Source organism: Lissotriton vulgaris, chromosome 10, assembly GCF_964263255.1.
Source record: "Lissotriton vulgaris chromosome 10, aLisVul1.2, whole genome shotgun sequence".
NCBI lineage: Eukaryota > Metazoa > Chordata > Amphibia > Caudata > Salamandridae > Lissotriton > Lissotriton vulgaris.
Genome location: NC_141698.1, coordinates 153,521,892 through 153,534,601, shown reverse-complemented (window position 1 = coordinate 153,534,601; position 12,710 = coordinate 153,521,892). Strand labels below are relative to the sequence as shown.

General features: G+C 43.8%; 1 protein-coding gene across 1 annotated transcript in view; it reads left to right on the top strand.

The window, feature by feature from the left end:
- Positions 1-12,710, top strand: part of LMTK2 (lemur tail kinase 2) — a 254,965-nt gene that overhangs the window by 156,296 nt on the left and 85,959 nt on the right. Inside the window, exon 7 of the mRNA XM_086940730.1 lies at positions 12,413-12,546. Within this exon, the coding sequence (XP_086796856.1) occupies positions 12,413-12,546 (134 nt within the window). The remainder of the gene's footprint in view (positions 1-12,412; positions 12,547-12,710) is intronic.

The following is a 12,710-nucleotide window of genomic DNA, read 5'->3' as shown; positions in this document are numbered from 1 at the left end:
CGAACATAGGCATCCCATTTGCGTCAAGAACTATTTTGGCCATGAAATGGTTATGAGTGGACAATAACACTTTTGACTTTTTCGGGGGAGGAGAAGAAAAAGGATCAGAAAAACCAAAGTTATCCTTGTCATCGTCCACATCTGGATCTGCCATGCCATCATCAGTATTAAGGATAAGAGAGAACTATTTTTGAAGACTGCTCCTAGATGTTTTAGGACTTTGTTTTGCACTTAGAGGGTGTCTTAGAATACCATTCCTTATTAGAAGGCCTAGGAGAAACCACGTACACAACCGTGTGTGTCGAACCCTCACTAACCAAAAGTGCAGAGTTCGAAATGGGAATACATAATTGCACCTTCTTTGACATTATAGGTATAGTGGTGTTTTTACGTTTTCTGCTTTCCACCGCAGAATGGGCCAGTAATGTCTTGGGCATAATATTCACCACAGAATTTTCGATGTTTTTAAACATCTTATCCATAGATGCTGAAATAGCCTGTTCAACAGAAGACTGAATAAAGTCATTCAACTTGGTTTTAAAAACTTCTTCATCCTCCTCATTGGTTTGTGATAAGGGAGAGCTGTCTATCTCCATGATAGAAGGGAGACACAATAATAAAATTCGGCAGAAATTGAGAGCGAGAAAAGGTTGCCATTAGATATCAGGAAAACTAGTGCAAGTTGCACTGCCCAAGTGAAACACTTACCCACAATCTAACCCTTGCGTTTTAGGTTAAATTTGTAGCCAGATCCAATTTTTTTTTATAGAACAATGAGAAACGGTTCCCTTCACGAGCAGACATCTTACTTTGTCGTGGGGGTTTGGTCTGCTACAAAATACCCTCTGGCTCGCTACACTCTGGAGGTCTCCTAAATTCTGGGTTAAGGTATGTATTCCCATAAAGAAATCCAGAGTCCAACAGCCCGCTGAGGTTCATTTGTTATTTGGTGTTCCTACGTTCCCAAATGTATTAATATAGCCATATTGCCCGCCGTAGCGTGCTATACCGCTATTAAAGGCCTGCTCTCGCGTTAGAGGCCTGAGCCTAAGGCAAGGGGCTTTAACAAGGGACCAGGACTTTAATAGCCGTTGTAGCCCAGCTACGAAGGGCTATAAGGCTATTAGAACATTCTGCCACTAGAGGGAAGAATGTTCTAACAAATAAAACAAAGGCATCTCGAAGCTCGAGGGGATTTAAATCTCCTTGAGCTCCAAGAGGCCTTTGTAAAACATTGGAATGTTGCTCTGCGGGCCTTTTGCGGCCTGTAAAAGCATGGAGCACCCCATTGTCTGCAATGGAGCACCCTGCTTGCTTGTGTTTTATCTTTGTTCAGCTACTTTTAGAAATCTAGGAAGTTAATATTTGTATTTTATAGTGTTCGGCTGGTGACAAGTAAAGCAGCCAGAACATTCTTCTCTCCAACTTGCACTATAATTTCTTTGAAAAATACATCTTGCTTATGTGGTATGATAAAAAGAAAATCACAAAGCTAATATAACGGTCTTATATTGACAAAGAGCCATAAAGATGTTCTAGCTTTAATGGCTTGTAGGGGCACACTTTAAACACCATACATTTATAGGTGCATATATTTGCTTTCCCCTCTGTCTGCCTTGAACTGAATACTAGAAAGCCCATCTTACTCGTGAAGAGTTTTTAGCACAGCTGAACGGACAGTTCTCATTACTTCTGGTGGCTAATTTTATGACACGAAGGTTAGAGTAGGAGCAAGTGCTTGGATCCCCATGCTGGGCCATCTGGTAAAATCCAGCTGCAAATGCGGCTTACATTACTCTGCTGTTCGTAGTTTGCACTCTCAGCAGGTGTAATGTGAGCGTGTAGAATTCATGCCAAGTGTCAAGAGGGTGGTTTTACAGAGCAGAAGTACTTGTAGACTCTCTGAAATCACTAGTTTATGGACAGGCAAAATGTTACTATGGAGTCGCGTCAGAGTGAATTTGACGTGGTACGCTTTATTGTGGACTTAAGTCGGAATCCTTTTTTTATCACAAATTTTGATAGCCATGTACTTCTTTGACTGGACTGGAATGGTGTCTTTGCAGTTAAACAAGGTTTGATAACTACAATCCATCTGACTTTCCTACTCCGTTTGTACACATTTTATGACCTCAAGATAAAATGAGTATCCGTGGGTTGTTAGTTGTAGGGAGGTGGGGTTGGTATAGCACTGAAAGATGTGTCGATGAGGATGGTATTGAAGCTTTGGCAGTTCCAAGTTGATACAGTGTGCCGAAAGGATGGTGTTTAGCATCAGGGTGGTGGTATGGTAGTATGTAGGAGTAAGTACTAGTGGTACTTGTGGTGTCGGATGTAGTAACCCAATACTATTACATGATACTTCAGGTGCAGCGGGTGCGTGTAGTGAAGTGGGAGTGGAAGTAATGCTGGCTTGGTAGACCTGTGGTGTGCAGAGTTAGCAGTCTGGTAGATGTGAATCAAAGACACACAGCTTCTGGTAACGCAGTGTTAAGCCTCCTAATAGGGATACAGGGGTGGTAGTATGGGTAGGTGAGGCAGCTTGCAGCTAGTAATGGAGTAAAGAGCGTGGTGTGGCTACCGCACAGTGTTTTGGGGCTGTAATTCAGTTGGTGTGTTGCAGTATAGTGGGAAGACGTGTCAGTGGAGTTCTTTAGGGGTTGGCGGTTGCTTGGTGTAGTAGCCTTTGGCAGAATGGTAGCAGTGGTGATAATGCAGTTGGTAGCATCATTTGTGAGTGGCTGTGCAGTGGTGACGACAGCAGTGCATGTTGGGTGATGGCGTGGTGAAATGAGGCATTAGCGCAATGGTAGGATTGCCTGATTTTGGGGTGTGTAGAACACTGCATAGAGAAGACATCACACGTAAAACTGGTGCTCAAATAGTATCCGGTCTGGCTGGGCTCCAAGAGCCTGTGCACAAGTTGAGCTTTGAAAATATTTAGCATGTAAATCCTGCAACAAACATAATGTGATCTAGTCTCTTCAAAATGTAAAAAACAAAGTGTATGTCTTCAGCATGCTGAATCATTTCACCTTAGTGGATGCATGCTGCCAGGTGGTCACCATGCCCCCTGCCAGCAACTTGATCTAAAATAAAAGGTAGTTAGTACGACCACAATATTATGTGGTACATTAATCCACTCCACCCTCTGAACATGAAATGCTACTTCAAAGGTAGTAACAGCTTGCACCTTCCAAGAACTCACTAAACAGGCAAAGCGCAGCAAGTACCATTCATGCATGTTTTCCTCCCACACAAAACATGTACATTATTGGCAACAACAATACATGCTTATCTCACCGACAAAACAGGCTCAGCATGGACAGTGGTCAGGAATCCTCCCCAAACCCCCCTGCTCCCCACACAAAGCTATACAAGGTACAGAGAGGAACAGTTACTGTCGCTCACGCCTCCACCTGGGTCACAGTGTGTCTCCACGTTTAGGATGGATAATCGAGGCAAAATGGAATAGGTATGTGATCACTGCAATTATGTATCAAACGGCCACATAAAGCGGAATAAGATAACACAAGTCACACAACCGCACAATGAACTCTGGAAGATGGGTCAAATCAATAGTAGATCACTTCCAGGCCATAAAACTGCAAAATCTATCGAACCTTTCTATGTCATTAACAAATATATAATGTTGTGTTATACATAGTTATTGCTACAGCAGGTTTTGCAAGGAGCAGAAAAGACCTATGTGGAATTTTTGAGTCAATTTCAGCCAGTGGTAATTATTCGGGACCACATGCCCACCATACCCCCCCCCCCCCTCCCCTCCAGACAGAAACTAGCAAATCAGCCATGGCCCTGCTCCAATAGGAATAGTTGAGCTCGGTCTGAAAGGCCAGTACCTCTCTGAACAAGATCAGAAGCAACATTAATCCACTTTTGGCCCATTCGGCATTGTCCGTCGGGTACTTGAGGCCTATAACATAGTGGGCACAGGACCCAGGTCTAGGCTCTTAAAACGTGGATCTGAAGAAAGCAAACAAGTGATTGGTGGAAAGCTAGAATTAATCTCTGCCAGTGGTAGCTGCCTATGCCTGTATTCCAGTCCGTCATTTTTTTGTCCACCATGCCCAGGGCTGGATTGGGAACGCAAAGCAGCCCTGGCATTTGTTTCTGACCACCCCTTAGCGAAGCACTGCCTGGCCACGGGAGGCTGAAAATGCGTTTTTGCTGCATTTATTACTGGGGGCCGATATTGCACCAGTGCTGCAGAACTAGCCCCAGTAACAAAACCGGCTTTAATTCGAAATCTCTTCAGGTTGTGCATATTTGTCTGTAGACAACATAAAAATGGCACGTATGACTACCTACATACTCCCAGCTGCAAAAAGTGCACAGTAAGCTGGTTTATAGATGGAGGCCTCTTTTGTATTATTTGATGCCAAGGTCTAATATTTCTTTTGTGCATTTTACGTCAAAAATAGTGCTACACACTATCACTGGCTGCACAGCATCTAGAAATTAACAAAACTCTTACAATGCATTCTATATTTAAAGACACTAGGCTAATGTTATAGACTTTCTTTGGAAGGCAACATTCTTCTAGCATAGCTTTGCCTTTTAACCACCATATGATGAGTATTTATTTTGGCTGACCTGTGGAAGTGTTGCTGGTTGTTTGATGTGATAATGGCATTTTTGACCCCTGTAGATGTTCACCTGTCCACCTTAAAAAGGGTATTCCATTGCTTTTTGCTATGGCTTTAAAATGATCATATTATATATTATGCGACAGGAAGGCAGCAGGGAGTGTGGAAAGCAATAAAAGCACCCAGTGGCTGGTCGGGGCTTTATCCGCCATTGCAGGGAATACTTTTAGTTGTGGCTGAAGGTCAGGCTAGTAGCCCCAGCCTTGCTAGCCCACGCCAGGGAACCTGATGGGCCTAAAGCCCTCTCAGCCCAATAGTCGTTGCACGCCTGCTGTAAATTATCCCCTTTGACTTTTCCATATGTAACACAGTGCAGTTTTTGTACTATAAAAAAAATCGCCAGGGAAAAATAGTCTTTCACTGCCCTCTGTAGGCAACATCTAAAAGCAAGCGATAGATTACTTCTGATTCTCATTTGAATTTGAAACCCAGCTCACTTGTGGCACATTTATCCCTTTCCTGTGAAAGTGAGCGCTCATTTACCTCTGTTAAGTTATCAATTTAAATATTCTGACCTCTGATATAATCTGGACCACCACTTGCCCAATTTCCTTCACATAGTTCTTAAATTTTCAAGTTTATTTTATTCATGTTTCGGAACTCTGATGAGATCCACATAAAAAAATGCATACACATAATTACCACATATGAAATTTCTATGAAACAATAAAATTAATTAAAACATACACAAATTCAGATCGCTAGCCAAAGGTTCGCAACAAGATCAATATATATTTAAAAAACATTTGCAAAAGTTAAATAATCGATAGGAAAACAGTTCTTTTGGAGGATCAATTAATAACTTAACTATCAAGCTTCCAAGGAGGTTCGTACAGACAGTTTCAGAAATTGACTTCTAACATTTCCCGCAATACAATTTTGATTTATGAAAAAACATTCCCCTACTTTTTGCAAAAAGACAACCGTCCCGGGCCAGTTAAATCCGATAGTTTAAATCCTTCAGCTGAGGTGTCATTCAGTGAGTGTCCTCTGCTGTAAAGCCGAAGCGGGCAGACAGCTAAACAAGCCTTGCAAGAATGCCTGCTTGCAAACGTGTTACTATGCAATGTAACGGGTAATATGCTAATGTGAAAAATGCTTGGGAGCCAGTCCTGGCTTTATTTGTTCGATTCTCTGGAAACTGTATGATGCAACACGATTTATTCTATTTGGGGTTAGTGCAAAGAGTTATCAACTGAGCACTGGAGTGCGGGCTTTTAATTTCAATTGTTTTTATATAGCGCTTACTTCCCCTGTGATGTTGAACGGACAGTTATGTAAATCAAAATTGCATTACGTATAGTCTGGGTATTACTAAAATCTATTTTGAAAGCACCATTTTATCTTAAACCTTTCTGCACATTTTGTAGCAGTCTACCTTATACTATGTATAATGCAAGTCTAAAATAATGACTTGCACATTCACAGTGCTTTCTGTCCCAGGCTGTGACCTCGTAGTACTAAAAATACACAAGTCCCTATTCTTCACTGCACCAACCAAGATTTAATTCTGTCTCTCTCTGGTTACACACAGTACTCTGTAGTGCACGGACTAATCGAAGTTTCATACTGTACTATAGAGCATTTCCCAATGAATAACAACTTTTAAAATGTTATTTTCATTTAAGTTGCGCAGAACCGTACAGAATATTGTTTTTTTAGCCACTCCTTTGGCGCCGCCCCCATGGTCACTGACCCCACCCCATTGCATGCGTCATCACAATTCCCACACCTCTTTTAATGCACTTCAACCGTTGCTGCAAAGTGAGAGGAGTGTGTAAGCACCAATCGACGTGCAAAACAAATAAAAAGCTGCAGTTTGTCAGAAAACATAGCCAACATTTCACTTGTCTTTGAAGCGCAGCAAATGTGACAAGATCAATACAGAATTTAAAGACCTATTTATTTATTACTTGGAATATCACGACCCAGCAATAATCGGCTCTGAACCCCAGTTTGGAAAACACTGACCTGTGGATTGTCAATGGCCATTAACTGCGGACTGGGCTGGTGCTTGGACGTTCGACCTGCGGCTCTCCTTTTTCCTTTGGAATAATTCTTCTGGAAAAAAGTAACTGCGTGTGGACATTTGTTAGACACTACACTTGCATGCTTACATTTGCTTTTTTCCAGCAGGGTTTTGAACATAGTTGTTCTGTCTGGTAACAATTGTAGAATTGTAGGTGCTCTGCTGTCAACATCCAAATGTATATCCATCTGAACTGTCTGATCTCCATCATATGGTGCTACAGTCATACACTTTAAATATCTTACCCCAGCCCCAGGGGTGAAGATCCCAGAGAATCGAAACCATCTCTTCCAACATTATCTGCATTTACTGAAAAAATCACCAAAGTTACGTTTCTTTTCTCAGAATTGAAACTGTTAGAACATTGGAATGTGGAGCACTCCATTGAATACGATGGAGTGCTCCGTGCTTCTACGGTCCGGTAAAAGCCCGCAGAGTAACATTCCAATGTTGCTTTTGCTCACCGCTGTTGCTGTGAACAAAGGCCTCTCTGAGCCCGAGGGGATTTACACCCCCTCGGGCTCTGAGACTTTTGTTTTATTAGTTAGAACAGTCTGCCCTCTAGTGGCAGAATGTTCTAAAAGCCTTATAGCCCTTATTATCAGGGCTATACCGGCCATTGAAGTCCCCCTGCCCTGTTGACGCTGGAGCTGGCTTTAATGGACGGTATAGCCCACTACGGCAGGCTATAAGGCTATATTAATAAAAAAAGAAATTCCTCCCCTGAAAATATTTAAAGGGATCTTTTAAAAAATGCAAAAGCCAAAAACACTGAAATTCACCTCTTATGGTGAACAGTGCGGCCCCTCGATACCATGCACTGCTCACGACCATGCCCACAGCATGTAATATAATGGATAGCATTAGAGTGACATCACATAACTATTATCATTAAATATGTAATTGATGGATCTCTACTACCCTATCCCTTGTTAATCCACCAGGCTCTGAGAGGAGAAATTAGCCTTTCTCGTGCCTTGGGTTGTATGTGAACGGTTATTGGGTCCAGATCACAGCGCTTTGTGGGCGACCACAGCCAGGCCCTATACCCACACCCAAATTCATACCCCTTAATTTCAGTGCTCCTGGCCATTATGTGGTCAGTGGGCTCTAGAGTCAGGGGCTGGTCTTTGGCCAGGCCCTGTACTCCACACATGTACCCCTACATTTCACAGCTCCTGGCCATTGGATGTGGTCAGTGGGCTCTGGAGTGAGGGCCTGGTCTTTGGCCAGGCCTTGTACTCTACACTTGTATTGCTCTTGGCCGTAGGACGTGGTCGATGGGCTCTGGACCTTGTCTTTGACCGGCCCTGTACTTCACGCCTGTTCTCTTACATTTCACTGCTCCTGGGCGTTGGACGTGATCGTTGTGCTCTGGATACAGATCCTGGTCTTTGGCGAGACCCTGTACTCCCCACCTGTACCCCCCTACATTTCACAGCTCCTGGCCATTGGATGTGGTCAGTGGGCTCTGGAATCAGGGCTGGTCTTCGGCCAGTCTCTGAGAGGAGAAACTAGCCTTTCTCATGGCTTGGGTTGTATGTGAACGGTTATTGGGTCCAGATCACGGCACAGGCTGTGCTCACAGTCCGGCACTGTAACCCGCACCCACACTCCTACCCCTAGATTTCACTGTTCCTTGTCGTTAGATGTGGTCGGTGGGCTCTAGAGTCAGGGCCTGGTCTTTGGCCAGGGCCTGTACTCCACACCTGTACCCCCCTACATTTCACTGCTCCTGGGCATTGGACGTGGTCCGTGGGCTCTGGAGTCAGGGCCTGACCCTACATTTTACATCTCCTGGCCGTTGGACTGGGTCGGTGGGCTCTGGAGTCCGGCCTGGTCTTCGGCCAGGCCCTGTACTCCTCACTCCTATGCCAAACATTCCCCTGGAGGCCTTCTGCGGTACCCGGTTATCTCTGGGTGTCGGCCATACACTGAAGCTCAGCACCTTTTTCCCCTCAAGCGTCTGGTTGTTGGCTGGGCCTAGTACCTTCTGGGTGCTGTGCCAGGCTTTTTCCAGGCACTGCACACACAGACACCAGATCCCAAAACTGCTTCAATTACTTAATTAATATATCCTTTGTGATGTCATCTGTGACGTAATGCTTCAAGGAAACTGCTTTGGGTGAGTTATTTTGCGTTGCACACACCCCACAAGTGCCGAATTTCGGCGTTTTTTGATTTTGCGTTGTTACCATAGCGCCCTTTCAACTGAAGCTTTTAAGGGGAGTAGGTCTGTGTTGTATATATAATATAGTTATTTTACAATTTACCAGCAGAACTTGTATTAGTTACTAGTACCCAATTTAGTGATACTGCTTTTGCTGACCTCGTACAGATGAGGAGCTGGGCCGACCTGAACCTGTGACCTACAGGGCACTCACAGGTACCAAACACTCTTAGATGACTGAGAATTTTGGCTGCTGGGTACACGGTGTCATTTGTCGATTAATCCCATGCTTAAGACCGCGTACAACTTAGTTTGAAATATCCAGCCTGAATTTGCCAGATCACGGTTTTTTGCCCTCGGTGAAATGCTGGGACCATCTTTGGCTTCTGTCTGCCACCTTCCTGGCCGTCAGCCAATCGGTGTTCCCTGGACGTAAGTGTTTCGTTGAAGCAATATTTGCTATCACTCACTAATGGCCTTGTGCTGCCATCTGGCGTCGAGCCGCTGTAGTAATTTCCTTTTTACGCAATAGAGGCCGTCAGCGAAGTGCTGTTGTTTGTTTCATTGTCGTTAGCACATGATTTGATACATTTTTATTTCCTAGTTGAAGGGGAATTAAGTCTATAAAGTTGTTTTTTTTACTTTGTTTTATGTGGTTCAGAGATAATGGTGTCCAGGCTTGAATTTAAGCTGCTTGATCATTAGCATTCCTATAGAACCGCACATACAATCCAAATTCAGAAATGGCTTATTAACGTTTTTGATTGGCTTCTGTTGATTTGATTACGAAATAATAGACTATGCTCATGAGTTTGTGCGCGGCTATTCACATAAAAAAAATGGTGGTACTTCGTTAATGTACATCGCTCTGTGAAACCTGGGTGATTTATTTACCCAAAAATTAAGCCAAATAAAAAGTTCAAGTTTTAGTGTGGTCTCAGTTTTCCCTTGAACACCATCAGAAGATAATGTTGCATGGTTAGGGGCGAGTGTACATAATGTGATTGACTGTGACAGACACGTCAGCTGAGACAATAACTTGGCACATGAGCGCTCTCTAGCAGCGCCCGCAGATGCCATGGGTCTCGGCGCAATTTGGCAGTCATTGCTCACAAACTCCATGCTTATGAAGAGGCTTGGCCGTTGGCGCTTCCAAAATTCGTTGTGTGGTGTGTAGTGACTGCGGTGTCGCTATGTCGTTCCTTCATCATCCGCTAACACTCTGCAGTACTTATGATCTAGCGGAAGTGTGTGCACCTCTGCTGTGATGGTATCCACGACAGGACCTGCCCCGTACTCCGACCAGGAACCCTGGACATTCTGCAGCAGTGAAGGTAATGGTTCACAGTCGCAGTATTTCACAGAAACGTACATGACGCTCATGACAGATCGGTCTGTGTAGGGCGACAGTAACTCCTTAATAACATTCAATGCAGTATTTGTTTTAATACATAAGAACATGCAGCTCCAGTTAATTCAATGGGCTAAGTGTAATTTTGATGACAGATTAGGTGGTTGACAGGTAATATGTGCTTAGTGCTAATCGAAAGTGGTGCACAATAAAACGCCACAAATAAGAAAACTGATTTGTCTACCCCTTCGGACCCATGTACGCACTCGACACCTAAATTTGCTCCAGAACCAGTGACCGAATTCCTGTACAAAGTGTTTAACGACACGCTCCAATCTGGTAATTTGCCAGCCATCTGAAAGGAAGCCATTGTTATACAGATACTTAAATAACCTAACGATTACCCCCTGGATGTGAAGAATTTTCGCCCAATTTCTCTTCTCCCCGCCCCTGCTAAGATCCTGGAGAAATTCATTAATAAAGAACTGATTAAATATTTTGAGTCCCAGGAGTTCTTAGATCTATCTCAGAACCGGTTCCACTCCGGTCACAGCACTGAGTCTGCCCCTGTTGTTGCTACTGAGTGTATCTGTGCGCAAGTTGATCAGGGCAGGGCGACGGTTTTGATAATGCTCGACCTATCGGCGGCATTTGACACCGTCTCCCTGGTGCCTATGGTTCAGTGTTTGCGGCAAGTGGTAATCTCTGGGAAAGCCTTACAGCTTTTCCATTCATTTATGTCAAACAGGGCCCATGTTGTCAGCTGTGGAGGCTTTAGAGCCAAGGCCTTTAGTCTTCCCTGTGGGGTGCCCCAGGGCTCATCTTTGAGTCCCACCCTTTTCAATCTTTATGTGACTCCCTTGTCCGATCTGATGCGGTCTTTTGGATTTCAGGTGCTATCCTTTGCATACGATATGCACATTTTCATCTCCATCTAGAATGACCTGCATTGGGTATTTGAGAGGATCAGTGCATGTTTAGCATTATTTGCTGGATGAAGGACAACTCCCTGAAGATCAATGCAGAAAAGACGGAAGTGCTGGTGTTTGGCGCGCAGAACTCCATCTGGTCAAACTCTTGGTGACCAGCAGTCTGTGGTCCCCGCTGTCCCTATTAGGACAGCAAAAAATCTGGGGGCCATCTTTGATGACGGTCTGAGTTTTGATGCAGAGGTCATCCGCATGGTCAGCACATATTTTTACATTCTGAGGATTTTAGAAAAGGTTATGCCTCTTATTCCATTTGATGTGCACCAGTCGATCATCATTGCTCTGGTCACCTCACGGTTGGACTATTGCAATGCTCTGTACCTGAACATCAGTGGTGTCTCCCTTAATAAGCTCCAGGTGGTACTGAATGCGGCGACCCGTCTTATTCTGAAGATTCACAAGCATCTGTCAGCCAGGGATGGGATATGTTCCCTTCACTGGCTTCCCATCAGGAAACGTATCTGCTTTAAGGCTCGGAGCATGGTATTCAAGGCCATGCATAGTAAGGGTACTCTACATCTAAAGCCTCTTTTTCAGTGGTATACCCGGGCGGCTTTTGAGAGCTTCCTCACAGAAAAAACTTGTGATTTCCAGATTTTGTAGGACTAGATGGGGGCACACCCCTTTTCAGTAGCAGCTGCCAAGTTATGGAATCCCCCCCCCCCCCTTCCTCTCCAACGCAGACTCCTACTTGGTTGTTTAAAAAAAATCTGAAAACCTGTTTTTTTCCATCCTTGGTTGCTGCTTGTGCGCTCCCATCCTGTCTCTTTTTTGTCCACTATAGCACCTTGACACCCTCTAGTATAGGTGCGCTTTATAAGTGATAGTCTATCCTATCCTTCTAGAAGGTATGTGTTTTGCATCAAGGTTTTAAAAACCTTTAAAAGCAGTAAAACGTATACATGCATCGTGAGTGTTTGGACTAAATTATCGTTGACCTGTCCGACTGGTATAATGTGTGTGATGTAGGGCTTGGCAATGCCTACTTTTCGCTTGTTTATTAGTGTTTCAGTTACCTCCCCTGGAGCACAACAAATTGATTCTAGCTGTAAGAGGAGGACTTATTGGGAGGAAAGTTGTAATAATGATGACACCAATAAGGGATTCCAGCTAATTAATGCTTGTTTATATGCTTTTATTTTAGGGCTCTCTGATGTTCATTCAACAGAAAGAGAAGTTTAGTATTTCCATTTTGTTTTGCAGGGTGATATAAAAGCGTACCTTTGTAACGAGGAGGAAAAACTCAGTAGTGATGCCGAAGTAATGCTTCTGCAAAGAATGGCATGCGAGATTGCTGCAGGACTGGCCGTGATGCATAAACATCATTTTGTGCATAGGTGCGTCTTATAAAATACTGTATTTAATATATTTAGCTTCCCTCAGCAAAAGTCCTTTTTTAAATTCTACTCACGCTGACTTGAAATGATATTTTCTGATCGAAATGTGATATAATACTGCTTGAAGCCTCATCTTAAAATGTATCATTTGTCACTAGTGCATC